Below are 15543 nucleotides of genomic sequence, written 5' to 3' on the forward strand. Positions count from 1 at the left end.
ACCACTTAATATCAAAATGGGCCCCGTCAATCCCAAACTGTTGATCAGGTTCTGAAATTCAAGCCTTCGCTATTTTGCATTCTGCAAAGGCTGATCCAGGTTATTTAACAGAATAATAAAGCTGAGCCTGAACAAATGGAGATGCCCTCTGCACATGCTATGGAGCACTCTTATTATTTAATGTGCTCCGGGATGAGCAGTAACTTTGAAAAACAATTCTGGGTCCTGTCAAGCTACAGTTCAAGGGGTTAACTGCTTTGAAAATAGGTGCTGGACCTCAAGTGCTGGAAATCTGGCATCCTAATTTTCTCGTGTAGGGGAGAAACTGACTGTGGTTCTTCCGTGATGAGAGGAACACTCTTCCCATGATCAGAGGCACTCTACTTTGCCATGGTTGGACCCTAGTGTTTACAAACCAATTTAGAACTGAACTCTGGTTCAAATTAAGTACTCGCCACAAACCTAAAATTAATTTCACCTGGAAAATCCATAGCCAGGAGGTACAAACATATTCCTACACTAAGTGATAGCATCATATTTTTAAGAATGAACGTTCCTTATTTTAGGCTCAAGTGCTGGACAAATATTAGATTATCTCTCAATGGGGGCAATTCTAGGACTCTGGGATTTGTCCAGCTCTTTTCTCAGCCACACTTGGACCAGATTCTATACAAAACCAAGCCCCATTGCTGAGGCTCAGATGTTCAGGGACACTCCCCCCCCCCAAATGCACTAAACATATCAGCCACTTCATTATGTCCCATTGTCCCAAGTTCCAGACCAAACCTCAAACACACTTGACTGCTGTACTTTAAAAATCACCACCCTTAAAGCCCATCTCACAGACACTACATGGTACTCACCTGCCACAGGTATGGCGTGGATCTGTGCCCGTGACAGGAGTTCCAGCGATGGCTCGTGTCCAGAAACTCCATCTGAAGAAAAACACGATTCAGTTTCGTAAATTGTCTGCAACATCTCTGGCAGTCCCCACACCGAGGATACAAGAAGCATGCCAAGGAGTGATTGCAAACACTGCCGTTATTCCACTGCAGCTTCCCTTTACGACAATCCGTCGTTGCACAACCAAAGGCTTCGGGGAGGTGTCCCTTTTTAGGCTATATTGCCATCTCAAACCATCCAACATCCCCTCCCCTCTCAAGCCAGCCGCGAAGAACACACACACATCTGTCCTCCTTGTGGAAGCGTCGTCTTCTTCTTGGGGAAAAAAGTTAAATTGTTTTGCAGCAACAGCGGCAGTGGCGAGGAAAACCCCCAAGAATAAATCAAAGCCACCAGGGAAGGAAAACAAAATAGTTGCAGATGAAAATCTCCTTGCAGGGGAGAGAAGTGGAAGGGATAGAACTATTTTCTCAACTCCAGAAGGAAAGGGTAGGAGAGTCGGAAGATGCAGAAGGAGGCAGAGGCGAAAAAGATGCAAAGGGGGGGGGATAAAAAGGTTTACATCTCAGGTGTGGCTCAATTCACCAGGGAAGGAGGGGTTGAAGCAACATCTCCTCAGGCATGAAAAAGAAAAACCCAAAACACCAGGACAATGAATCTAGTCTCTAGCAGAGGAGAGATCTAACAAAAAAAGGAGAGCCCTCGGCTCTTTGGCACTCTCACAAAAGGCCCCTTTTCGTGAGACGCAAGGCTCCCTTCTTGCGATTGTTTCTCATCCCTGCCACCAAGCGAGATGGCTTCTGCCGGGGGTGACCTGAAATAGAACGTAGGGGAGGAGCCAGCTATAAATAAACCCAGCCAAGCTCTCTGGGAGCTGGGATGGTTCAGGCAAGAGGAGCTGCCTGCCTATCAGAAGCTGCATTTCAACCACAGGGGTCAGTGGAAGAGATTCCCCGGGGAGGAAAGGCTGTGCCAGCTGCCAAGCCAAGAGAAGGGGAAGCAAGGCAAGAACAAAAGGGGGTGGGATGGCCGTTTCTGTGTTGTGGATGCCACAGTTTACCTACAGATGGAGCCTGGCCGGTTCATTAAAGCCCAGGGATTTCAAACGTGTATTCCTTGGGAGGGGGGCGTGATTTAAAAAGGAATGCTAAGGAATGCTAATCCTACATCAACTGTTAAGAGATATTAACAAGGCATGTACTCTTCAAAACAAAACAAAACAAAGAAAAACATCACAGTAACTAAAATGTTATGTCCAAATAAGTCATGTGTACGGTTATGGACAACTTATGTACAGTGGTACCTCGGGTTACAGACTCTGCTAACCCAGAAATAATACCTCAGGTTAAGAACTTTGCTTCAGGATGAGAACAGAAATTGTGTGGCGGCAGCAGGAGGCCCCATTAGCTAAAGTGGTACCTCAGGTTAAGAACAGTTTCAGGTTAAGAACGACCCTCCAGAACGAATTAAATTCTTAACCTGAGTTACCACTGTATATCGGCATCTGCACTGAAGCTGCAACTTCCTGGCCACTGGAAATTCGCAAACTCCAAAATCTCTGATCCTGAGTTTTCACAAAGCATTGCACTGCTTATATTCAACAGTTAGGAGCCTGATTATAAAAGCAAACAAAAAACCACAGAGAAAGAGACAGACAGACAGAAGGTAAGACTATCAAGTGAGGTATGAATTGTTGTCAATGGAATTAATAAGCATGCCTTTTTATTACATGGAGTATCTTGAATGAGTTAACTGATGCTGTACTGGCCCATCCTTGTCCCTCCCAGTAAATAACAAACAGTAGACTGGTGTGCTGCATCATAACCAGTGTGGTGTCCAAAGGGCATTCTGATTTTCAAAAGGTTTTTGAAATCCTTGGTATCCCTTTCACCAGCTCTTATTAACACAAGCCCTATGCATGTGCATGCCTTACAGTATGGGTAGGCAAACTAAGGCCCAGGCGCCAGATCTTGCCCAATTGCCTTCTAAATCTGGTCCAGGAATCAGCATGTTTTTACATGAGTAGAATGTGTCCTTTTATTTAAAATGCATCTCTGGGTTATTTGTGGGGCCTGCCTGGTGTTTTTACATGAGTAGAATGTGTGCTTTTATTAAAAATGCATCTCTGGGTTATTTGTGGGGCATAGGAATTCGTTCTCTCCCCCCCCCCCAAAAAAATATATAGTCCGCCACCCCACCCCCCACAAGGTCTGAGGGACAGTGGACCTTCCCCCTGCTGAAAAAGTTTGCTGACCCCTGCCTTACGTTGCAATCTTACACATTTAACTCAGAACCTAAGTCCCCATCACGTTCAGTGGCGCTTATTCCCAGGCATGCATGCACTCCATACCATACATGGTAAGCTCGGGGGTGGGAGTGGGGGAATAGCTTAGTTGCAGGGCATATACTTTGCGTGGAGAAGTTTTCAGGTTCAACCCTGGCATATCCAGGCAGGGCTTGAAAAGAGCCCTGCCAGCAACCCTGGAGAGCCATGGCCAGTCAATGGATGTGGACAACACAAGCTGTGTTTGCATGTCACAGCTTACTGCACTCCTCTGATATCAGCAAGCGAAGATCCCTGACTTAGCATTGTACCCATACTGTGGATTGTTTTGCTCGAGACAAAAACACAGAAACCCCAAAACAACAAAAATGGTATCGAAAATTATTTAGAAGCAGACAAAACAAGACTGCATGCAAAACAAACATATATTGTTTCTTATGCTCTTGCAGAGTATTCTCCTTTGTTTTGGTTGCTTTTACTCCAAACACATTATGGTGTGAAGATTAAGGTTTGTTCTTGGCTCACCCATCATGGTTTGTTTGGAGAAAAACAAACCATGATCGCGGGTGAGTGGCAAACTAGGTGCTCCATGCTCATGGTAAACCATGGTTCACTGCGATGTGTTGACTAGGTTATGGAGTCAACCTTCTGACAAAGTACCTTAGTATGTTACAGGCACCATCTTCGAAGAGGCAGTCCTTACTGTATGAGAATCACAGAACTGCAGGGGTGGAAGGGAAGGATTCTAGAACCCACAGTTTTCCTACGTACATGCACTGTACTTGTATTTTTTAAACAAAACAAAGCAGTGACCTCCTAGTCAACACTTTTGCTTGCCATGATCAGTTTCCTTCTCCATCCTGGTGAGCATGCAGATCATTAACCTGCCAATGACATTGCATTTCTGAGAGCACCCCAGCCTCCAAGTGTAGGACAACTGCAGAAATGATCTTCAGAGTCCTTCCACACATCACACCTCTTTTTAAAGAAACACCAACATATCTGACTTCTGACCCATAAGAGATTCAGCAATGCCTGCTCAGTTTCTTCCATACCATTCTATCCCTCAAGCCTCAACAGTTGCGCTCAGTGGCTATTCACTATTCACTATTACTGTGGCAGCACCCTGCCTGCAGGAGGCATGGCCCCTTAATGTTAACTGTGGGAGATAAGGAAACACAAATATCCTCGAAGCTGTTCCTGCATGCTTACCTTTAATTTTTAAAGCGTATTCAAGTCTTTAGCCCTCTTAGTTGTGAAGATATAATTAAAAGCAGGCAGGCAGTGTCACAAACCAATACAAATTAATAACTTCAGATACCGTACATAGCTATACAGTTATCCTCCTCCTCTTTAGGACCCTTCATCACAAAACCTCAGGCTGCAGGCCTACCAAAATCCTTTGCTATCAACAGCAAGATCTTAGATGACTCTGTACTGAAGTCAGAGCAGGAGGATTGTCCAGAGGGAGGTGGTTAGCAATCTTACTTGCGCAATATCCTTATTGCATAAGATAACGGGTTGTTAAATCATGCTCGCAACCCTGAGAGATAGATCACTGCTAATCCTGTTTTCACAGACAGGAAACAAAAGACGGACAAAGGCCTCGCAATTAATTCGGGGCAGTGGAGGAGTCAAAATCCAACGCTCTTTCAGTTCCCAGGTGTGTATATATCTCTCTCTCTCTGCATCCAACCCAGCCACGATAACAAGATGCACATGGAAAAACAGAATGTCAGTCCATGGCATCGCCAGGTGGACTTGAGAAAGGCTTGTGGCTGAATGACTGAAAAGCCACGGCCTACTCAGATATAAGGGTCCTATAAACTCAAGCTGGCTCTTCATATTCCCCACATGCTACAGCAATAGGTCACAGACTGCGTATCACTGCAGCCGTTTGGATATTTCGAGGCAGGTCAAGAGCAAGGCCTGTATTTACCAGCACATTAATTTAAAACCTAGGCTTTTAAAATAGCCCTGTGTTATTTATAGCACTCTACCCCTTCCCTCTACCCCCTCCCTCCTGTGCTTTTGGACTTTATTTTGGACTTGACGTCAAATAAGCTATTTATATAGGCATGATGGGATGAGAGAAGACAAGAGCCCTTTCGTCCCCACACCCCTCTCTGCATGCTTGGCCTTTGGTTCACGTCAAGGGAGAGGGTCACTATACAAGGAAAGGCGATATTCCACATGGCTGCCCTACTCACCTTGAGGCCTTGATTTTTACCTCAGGAGGAGCAGTCACCACACCACGGGGCTTCCTGTCTTAAACCCCCACCTGCCTAGCCAGAAAGCAGATGGACAAACATACAATTTTTTGCTTTACTACCATGTAATTGTGCAAAAGGAAAATGATGTTAGAAAAGGCAGCTACCAAGGCTGCAAACAGTGATATCCCTGCCCCCAAGCCCTGAAAAACTTTGAAATGACCTTTCAGGAGAATATATTTTCATGGGGCAAGTGTTCTGTTTTTGCTGGATCCAGATATCTTCCCCCCACAGAGGAAGGCTTTTGTTATGAGGGAATAACACCTCCTCAACAGTACACCCGCAATATTTTGTCTATGTAACTCAAGGATGAGGCATTTTTCCTTCAAGCCAATACATCTGTTACATTTGCAGTGTGCTGTTTCAGGAGTGTAGATAAAATATATTGCTATCAAACAGCAAAACATGTTTTTTGTTAAGTTTTATGTTTAAAGAAGTTTTTAGAAGCGTAAGCATTTCTTCTCTCTCTTTTTTTCAAAGGAGAGACACACAAAAATATGTCTACCACAGTCAAAACTCCTGTCCATTACATGGGGACATGATAACAGTGATTCTAACATAGGATTTACTCAATAACAACTCCCCGCCCCCCAAAAAAATAAACCTCAAAAAATTTACTCTAACAAGGAAAAATGATTGCAGCGGATGGAAAAGTAAATGCTACAGACATTTCAGATCCAGAGGTTTGTGGTTAGGAGCTCCTTTTCCGCTGTAAACTATAGAACAGTGTGGCTTTTACGTTCTTTGGAGAACAAGGAAATTTTGCCTACTTAATTTTTCTGAACAGCTGCAAGGTATTTGGTGACATACAGTTGTTTATACAATTTGCCAAGCTCTAGTGGTGGCAAGCCTGTAACATTACCTAGCATTGATTAAAACCCAAAGCTGAGCCTGGCTATCTAAGATGAAATCTAGAACTGATTAAAACCCAAAGATTAACCTTGCCTAAATAATCTAACCCTTAATCACCTTAATGCAGGGGTCGGCAACCTTTTTCAGCAGGGGGCCGGTCCACCGTCTCTCAGACCATGTGGGGGGCCGGACTATATTTTTGGGGGGAGAAATAAACGAATTGCTATGCCCCACAAATAACCCAGAGATGCATTTTAAATAAAAGCACACATTCTACTCATGTAAAAACATGCTGATTCCTGAACCGTCCGCGGGCCGGATTGAAAAGGCAATTGGGCCGCATCCGGCCCATGGGCCTTAGGTTGCCTACCCTTGCCTTAATGTGTCACCCGTTCCACAGAATTTTACAGCCTGATCCTAGGATCCAGCAAGGTAATGTAAAAGGTGATGGACCCCTGGACGGTTAAGTCCAGTCAAAGTTGACTATGGGGTTGCGTCGCTCATCTCACTTTCAGGCCGAGGGAGCTGGCGTTTGTCCACAGACAGCTTTCAGGTCATGTGACCATCATGACTAAACCGCTTCTGGCACAATGGAACACCGTGACGGAAACCAGAGTGCACGGAAATGCCGTTTACCTTCCTGCCACAGCAGTACCTATTTATCTACTTGCACTGGTGTGCTTTCGAAGTGCTAGGTTGGCAGGAGCTGGGATAGAGCAACGGGAGTTCACCCCATCGCGGGGATTCGAACCACCGACCTTCCAATCAGCAAGCCCAAGAGGCTCAGTGGTTTAGACCACAGCACCACCCGCGTCCCGATCCAGCAAGGCAGTCACATGGATACCAGTGAGGTCAGCATCCTACACTATGTAAGAATGCACGAAGAGGCCAATTGGATCAGGGCCAAGGCCTACCTTGTCCAGCATCCTGCTTCCCCCCAAGGGCCCGCAAGACACCTCTAGGAAGCCGACAAACAATGTATGGCGACCCTTTTATGATGCTACTCCCCAACAGCTGATATTTAGTGGTATACTCCCGGGACCACACAGGTTCCATTTAACTATCATGACAAATAGCTACTGACTGGATGACCTGTGAATTTGTCTAATCCTCTTTTTAAGCTACATTAGCTAGTAGCCATAATCAGTGCTGGTGAGACCCCAGCCACCCACTTCTTAACTTTGCCCAGAGACATTCTATGCATTTATGCAAATCTAAATCCTGTGCCTATACCCAGATTTCTCAAAAGCACCTAGCAACACCCCTGATGCACTCCAAAAAAATAGATTTTCTCCTGAATCTACTACCCATCGGTTTCACTAACTACACATAAGACTGCAACCTACATGCATTTCACTTGTGCACATTCAGCTTTATGAGCATGGCAAAATAAATAAAATAAAAAGGGGGCAGAAAGGGGACGGGCATCCAGGGAAAGAGTCTTTTGCAATCCCACCCGCCATTGCACCCAGCGTGTTTTGACTATACGCAGTTTTGTCTTTAGGCACGATCCCTGGAATGTACTGTCTGCGTAAGATGTGGGCTTACTGTAACCACGAATTCTAGCACTATGAGAAAGGGAGAAATGTTTAATCTACGCCAAGTGTAATTTTATACAATGACCTAGTTTGCACATCACATTAAACCATAATTATTAGTGGCAATAATTATGGTTTAATGGACTATGCTGAATCAGAAAAGTTAACAGTTAAAATAAGAGAACTTCACAATGATTGCTTTATGGAAGAATTGGACTATTTAAAGAAATATTATGATGAATTCGCAATTTGAACTATGAGTGGCAGAAGATATTAGAGATTATTGTACCATTGTTATGATATAAGGGAGGGAAGACAGCAAGGGGGAGGGGGAAAAAACCCAATGGAAAATTGGATGGGAAGACAACAAAACCAAACAAAAATCTAATATGTATTGGAATGTTTATGTGAAATTTCTGGAAATTTAATAAAATATATCTAAAACATAAACCGTAAAACATAAACCATAATTGAAGTTGCAGGTGCTTTGCCCCTTCCCCACTCCTGCTGCCCCGGACAAACAAGTAATGGTCTAGCTTGTCATGTCTTCCAGGCCCACAAATCATGAGCTTAAGAACAGAAAACATGGCAAGCCATATTATGGTTTGTTTCCCAGCAGGAGTAAGGAAGGAGCAGAACACACACAATTTCAGCGGTATTTTTAACTATGGTTTAATGTGATGTGCGAAGCAGGCCAGTGACTCAACTATACCTGGGTGCAAAGCAACAACTCGCATAGCCCATAGCAACATCACACAACAACACTAATCACAAGATTGTAAGTGAAGAACTCTCTTAGCAAATGCAAACACAAAGCATCTGTCAACTGGCAGCAACATTACTCAGCCTATTTTTCTCCCCAGAAATTTGACCAAAAGAGTTTGGAAACATAGGGAACAGTAGTCCTTAGCCCTGATGCCCTAAACCAGAGGTTAGGAAGGCTATATGGGAAGAAACAATAGACAAGGTTCCAGCTCTGCTTTTATTAAACAGATCCAAAGCCCCACTTCAGCTATTCTTAATATTTTCATAATGCTGTAAGCTCCAAGTCCAAAGGCAATATATGTATTTGAATCCTAACTGCTGTAAAGCAAAACAACAATAGGAGGGGGCTACTTCCTTCAGAGGAATCACCTTGCCAACAAATGTCCGTATAGTGAAAGCTATGGTTTTCCCAGTAGCGATGTACGGAAGTGAGAGCTGGCTGATCGCCGAAGAATTGATGCTTTTGAATTATGGTGCTGGAGGAGACTCTTGAGAGTCCCATGGACTGCAAGAAGATCAAACCTCTCCATTCTGAAGGAAATCAGCCCTGAGTGCTCACTGGAAGGATAGATCGTGAAGCTGAGGCTCCAATACTTTGGCCACCTCATGAGAAGAGAAGACTCCCTGGAAAAGACCCTGATGTTGGGAAAGATGGAGGGCACAAGGAGAAGGGGACGACAGAGGACGAGATGGTTGGATAGTGTTCTCAAAGCTACCAGCATGAGTTTGACCAAACTGCGGGAAGCAGTGGAAGACAGAAGTGCCTGGCGTGCTCTGGTCCATGGGGTCACAAAGAGTTGGACACAACTAAACGACTAAACAACAACTTCCTTCATGTCCTGGTTGGACATTGTAGGAAACAGAATGCTAGGCTAGGTCATAGCTGTCAACGTTTCCCTTTTTTTAAGGGAAATTCCCTTATTCCGAATAGGATTCCTTGCAAGAAGAAGGGAAAGTTGACAGCTATGGGCTAGGTGGACCTTTGGTCTGATCCTGCATAGCCCTTCTTATGTTCTTAAGTGACATACAAGCATTTGCATCATGCAGATAACTATTTTGCAAGAAAAAGACCTTGTGCTTGTGTGGGGATAGCATATAGACTATACAATAGTAAGGCCAAAGGAGTCTGCCATGGTGCAGTAGCCCAGTAGGTTAAGAGGCTTACAATAAAAACCAGCAATATCAAGTTCCAGTTCCTGAGAGATATTATCGTTACTTCTCCTCTGTTCTTACCCATATACAGGGGCTGAAGTGCTGCACAACGCCATCTTTTTCCTTTGCCTCAGGCAGCAAAATATATTGGGCCAGTCCGGACCACCAACTCACTTGCTAGAGGCAGCGAGTGGGCAACCAACCAGTTGCTGCTCCTCACAGCCACCACTGTTCAACTGCTCACCTCCTTTAGGCCAGAGGGAGAGGGAAAGCAGTGAGCAGGAAGAGATGCTGCAGGCCTATGGGACTCACAGAGGTCCCCTGCTAGGGTGTGGGGCTTAGCAGGTGACAGACTGTGCTCACCCTGGCTCCTGAGATGTTTGCACTCCCTGATCATCTCTTTTCTGCCCTACCCAAGTCATCTCACCCACCTTGATCTAGTGTCTCAGTTACCTTCTGTAGATGCTTTGCCACATTCCTATCCTCCTTCCATTGTCTTTGGGTGTCTTGCTAAAATATGCTGGTGACTGCTGTGAAGATGAATGAGGGGGGTGGGATAGCTAACAAACTACAGTTCCCATGATTCTTTGGGGGAAGCCAGGACTGCTTAAAGCGGTATCATACTACAGTCGTACCTTGGATCCTGAACGCCTTGCGAGTCAAATGTTTTGGCTCCCGAATGCCGCAAACCTGGAAGTGAGCGTTCCGGCTTGCAAACGTTCTTTGGAAACCGACGTCCGACGTGACTTCCACAGCTTCCGATTAGCTACAGGAGCTTCCTGCAGCCAATCGGAAGCCGCATTTTGGTTTCTGAATGTTTTGGAAGTCGAATGGACTTCCGGAACAGATTCTGTTCCACTTCCGAGGTACGGCTGTACTTTAAAGGTATAGTGAAGATGTTTCCAAACTTGGGTCCCTCCTCTCCCCTGCTGCTATAGCTATAAATTGCTTAAGTGTGGGGCTGACAAGGAAACACTCGCTCCAATAAAATAGATAGCATTAGTGGACAGACCGGTTTTACAGTTGCGATGCATTATTTGTGTCACAAGAAGTTCACCCAATTGATTTTGGATGCAGTCAGAGCACATTTCCCGTATGGGCATAATTAATTTCATTCAGACTGGGCCTTGAGGCTGCACATAAGCTTTTCAGGGTAGGAACAAGTACATCCTCTTTGTATGGAGGGCCAGCCAGCATTGTGGTCAACAAGAGACATTTAATTTGGACGTCCACATTGCTCATCCTTTGAGGAGATCTCAAAGGACAGATGGGAAAAGTGATTACTAAAGACTTCTCTCATCCCAGAAGGAAAAATGGAGGAATTGTTTCCAAAATGAGTGGTGCCAGTTCTTGAAGCCTGCCTAGAATTCAGATCCTCTGCCAGGATAGCCTGTACTGCCCCCTAGTTCCCAATCTGGAGAGTGCTAGTTGTGGGAGAAAGGCACTTTGCACGGTTGCAGAGGCACATTTTATCATTATAGCAATTGTTGCTTTATGTGTTCTAGGGGTTAGTCCTGGCCCTTAAAAGCCAGTTTCAGCTCAGGATCACATATAATCCCACAACTGGGGAGAACATTTGGTGACTCTCCATAAAAAGGGAACAGCCAATGTCCCAAGCCTGCCTGAAAGATATATCCTTTGACTTCTATCCCTGACTTTGTAAGGGATGCTAATTGTTCTAATGAAACAGCTGCACTCTGAACATGCACAAAGGTATACTTCAGTAAAACCTCACGTAGAGAGGCTTGAGCCCTGAGTATTAAAAACAAGTTCCAAAAATTATCCTGTGATTTAATTTAATCCCTACATCTGGGTTATAGAAGTATACAGAGTTTGAGTAACAGCCTGGCTTACCTAACACACTTTCTTTTCCTTAGCTGAATTTCTGTAGGCAAAGCATGCAACTCTGCTACTGTGTTATGGCTTCCCCTCAGCAGAAAGGAATGTGCTCTGCGCGTGCTCAGAGGCACTCTGCCAAAAACATAATATATACCTTAAGATTTAAGAGCAAAAACTATTAAGCTGGAAATCCTCAGCTCAAACCACAGCTCATCTAAGCACCTTCTCTTATCTTTCAGCACTCGCCTCCTTTCCCCCAGTCTGTAATATATGATAATAACACTGGTCTTCCTTACAGGAGAATTGCAAGGGTTATTAAGATAAATATATGCAAAATATTCCAAGCACTGAGGCATGGGGGAAGCACTACAGAAATATTAGGCGCATTACTATCACTTGTTGTTGGAGAGCCTCCCTTAGTGTTAATTAGGCTCAGAGCCTGCATGCACCACCAGCAGAAAACTGTTCTATAACTATGAAAACAGGCAACTTCCAATTTCAGGCTGCTCCTAGTAGCCACTTTTCAACAGCAGAAAAATACAGGCCTGGGCAACCCGTTTTAACACCAGTGCTGAGCAACCCCCCCCCCCCTTGTTTGTTACATAAGAGAGCAAGCGAGCGTCAGGGGGACATGGTAGAGAAGAGAGAGAGAGAGAGAGAGAGAGAGAGAGAGAGAGAGAGAGAGAGAGAGAGAGAGAGAGAGAAAGAAAGAAAGAAAGAAAGAAAGAAAGAAAGAAAGAAAGAAAGAAAGAAAGAAAGAAAGAAAGAAAGAAAGAAAATAAATAATAGGGCTCCCCAGCAGCGACAAAAAAAGTGGCATTCCCGTTGATGCAGCTTTCACAAGGCAGGAAACGGGCTTACTCTCAGCTAGGCCAGAAGTAGACATAAATGTGGCGTTGCTATGGAGACCGTCAAGACTGCCATCTTGCACCTCCCGGCATTTGTTGATAGCTTTTTAATATGGCCTTTACAAAGCTGATTCAAAGAGAAAGTCGGCGTGCAGCGCCTCTGCTACACGTCATGCCAAAGGAGTTGTACTTCGTTCATTTTTGTAACGTTCTTAAGCAGCACAGGGGACATATCTTGTTCTTCCCCTCTCCCCCATTTTGTTCTCCTAGGTTAGGATGAGAGAGGCAGGGACCGGCCCAACGTTTGCCCGGTGATGTTTGCGTCTCCTTGATTCTAGTCCAACGTCTTAACCGTTACCCCACACTGGTCAAGCCACAACTCACCTCCTCACATTTGTGAGAAGACTGCCAGGAAGTCTTCTGAGCTGCAGCTCCCTCTCTGGATATTAAGCTCATAATAGGGCCACTAAAGCGATTTGTTTAATGGAAGACCCTTAATATGAAAAGGATGCATGGATTCTTCCACAAAATGATTTTTATATATACAGTGGTACCTCGGGTTAAGTACTTAATTCGTTCTGGAGGTCTGTTCTTACCCTGAAACTGTTCTTAACCTGAAGCACCACTTTAGCTAATGGGGGCCTCCTGCTGCCGCCGCGCTGCCAGAGCACGATTTCTGTTCTCACCCTGAAGCAAAGTTCTTAACCCGAGGTACTATTTCTGGGTTAGCGGAGTCCGTAACCTGAAGCGTATGTAACCCGAGGTACCAATGAGTGAGAGAGAGAGAGTGTGTGTGTGTATATATATATATATATACTGTATATGCATAATATGGATCACACGTGTTGGAATTGTCTTGCGCCGTTAATGTGGAAATCAAAAGCAAGCTAAGCGGGGAATATGCAAATCTGAGCTGAAAGCAGTCTTGACACATCAGCCAAATATGTGTGACCGGGGCTGAAATGACCCAGAAAGCATTATATAATGCTCCAGCCAATCAGACCAAGACAGGGAAGTTCTATCATTTCGGGAATTTTTCTGTGTTAGCTGAGCAAATCCAGACCGTTATCACCACACTCACTAATGACAGCACCAAAGAAGCCAGTTTTTATATTGCAATTTTTAGCAGCAATTTCGTCATATATTTTTTTCAAATGTTTCCTCCATGTGAGTTTGGAACTTGCTTTTAAAAAATATTTTTCAGCGGGTTATATGTTATTAGGTATGTATTATGTTTCATAATTGTACCCAGTATGAGCACGTAATAACTTAGGTTATGAGGTTCTGTATTTTACAGGTGTCATCAAGTTCATTCCTGGGATGATATTGCATATAATTTGACACTGCTGCTTAGTATATATATTAGGTACTATTACTTATTTATGGTACTTTGTAAGATTTATACATCACATGATTGTAGAAAAAAACCTGACTATTATGAAATACCCCTAGTGCAACCAAGGGGGCTGGAGGAGGTAGTTTAGATTCAAATGGCTTCTTTCAGCACTTTGAATCAAAATTGCTTCCTCTACAAGGGAAAAATGCTCCGTTTAAAAACGTTGTTAAACACAGCGTTTCTTCGTCTCCAGAGCAAGCATCTTCGAAGGCACATTCCCAGTGCCAATCAGCTGACTGGCACTGAAAGCATGTATTCAAAGGAGGCTGATTTAACTGCCAATCAGCTGATCAGCAACCCCCTCTAAACTTTGGCAGGTATCATTCAACCCAACGTCATTATTACATCAGATGACCAACAAGTCCTGCCCACCTGTCCAAGCTGGCATGTAGGGGTGATAGATTTTGGGATTCTGCCTGCCATCTACATCAGGGTTTCCCAAACTTGGGTCTCGAGCTGGTTTGGGACTACAATTCCCATCATCCTTGACACTGGTCCTGCTAGTTAGGGATGATGGGAGTTGTAGTCCCAAAGCAGCTTGAGACCCAAGTTTGGAAAACCCTGATCTAGATCCAGTTCTCCACCCTTGATTTACAAGATTACCTGGGATTAGACTACAGTCTTACCTCGGGTTACAGACGCTTCAGGTTGCGGTTTTTTTGGGGTTGCGAACCGCCGAAACCAGGAAGTACCAGAACAGGTTACTTCCGGGTTTCGGTGGTCGCTCATGTGCAGAAGCGCTAAATCACACTTTGCGCATGCACAGAAGCGCCGAATCGCAACCCGCAAGTGCACAGATGTGCAAATGCTGCGGGTTGCGAACATGCATCCCACACGGATCACGTTCGCAACCCAAGCGTCCACTGTATTGTAAAAGTAACTGCAAAGACAATTCTCACATAATGATGAGTCAGACTTCCTGGCTTTTCAAGGTTTATCAGAAGCGAGTGTAGTAGTGTGTGCCAACTGAACACTCTTCCCCAATCGCACGTGAGATAAACTTGGAAGCCTTGGCTTCCCATTATGTCCAAACCAAGAATTATGGTTTGTTGCACTCTAGCATGCTAACAACAAACCATGGCTTCAGTTTATTTTGAAGACTGCAGCTTATTGGGAAGCAACAAAACAACAAAATCCCTGGCTCAGAAGTAACAGGAAGCCAAGGCTCCCTGGTTTGCTCATCTCATTCATGTCACGAGAGGGGAGAAGCGAGAACAGCTGGTCAGTGGCACACGCATGTTGCTTGTTGCTCATAACATCATGATAAACCAGAAAATCTAGCTTATGAACATGTCCAATGATGCTGTGAATTTGACCAATGCCTTGCCTTTTACTGGGACTTCTCCTAACTCCTACCATACTCACAATTGCCTTGATTGTTGAAACTGATTCTGCATTTGAGTCTGGCAGCCTGTCTACATGGGTCCCTGAAGCTGGGCAGACCAGACAGACAGTTAGGCTCTATTCTCTGCTGGCTATAAATGCCTTTGCTCCATGATGGCTATAAATGTGTTTGCTCCATGATGGGTGGACTCGTTGTTCAAGAGCTTAAGATCTGCCTTGTTGGATAAGACCATTTTGTTCCCAGTAAATGACTGGTCAGCTGTCTGTAAGGAAGCTGAACAAAGCAGGCAAGAGCAGTTTTCTCCCAAGAGAAACTTTGTCGGAGGCATGCACATCCCTCTGAATATGAAGG

General features: G+C 44.6%; 1 protein-coding gene across 4 annotated transcripts in view; it reads right to left on the minus strand.

The window, feature by feature from the left end:
• HDAC5 (histone deacetylase 5) overlaps positions 1 to 15543 on the minus strand; it is a 113449-nt gene that overhangs the window by 83881 nt on the left and 14025 nt on the right. For 2 of the 4 annotated variants that reach the window (XM_081883846.1, XM_081883848.1), the window contains one exon: positions 864 to 935. In XM_081883846.1, coding sequence (XP_081739972.1) covers positions 864 to 935 — 72 coding nt within the window. Of the gene's footprint in view, positions 1 to 863; positions 1691 to 15543 lie in introns of those variants that run through there. The other 2 variants (XM_081883847.1, XM_081883845.1) reach the window with 1 other exon arrangement.

The sequence above is a fragment of the Podarcis melisellensis genome (assembly GCF_964234715.1).
Source record: "Podarcis melisellensis genome assembly, chromosome: 13".
In the NCBI taxonomy this organism is placed as follows: Eukaryota; Metazoa; Chordata; class Lepidosauria; order Squamata; family Lacertidae; genus Podarcis; species Podarcis melisellensis.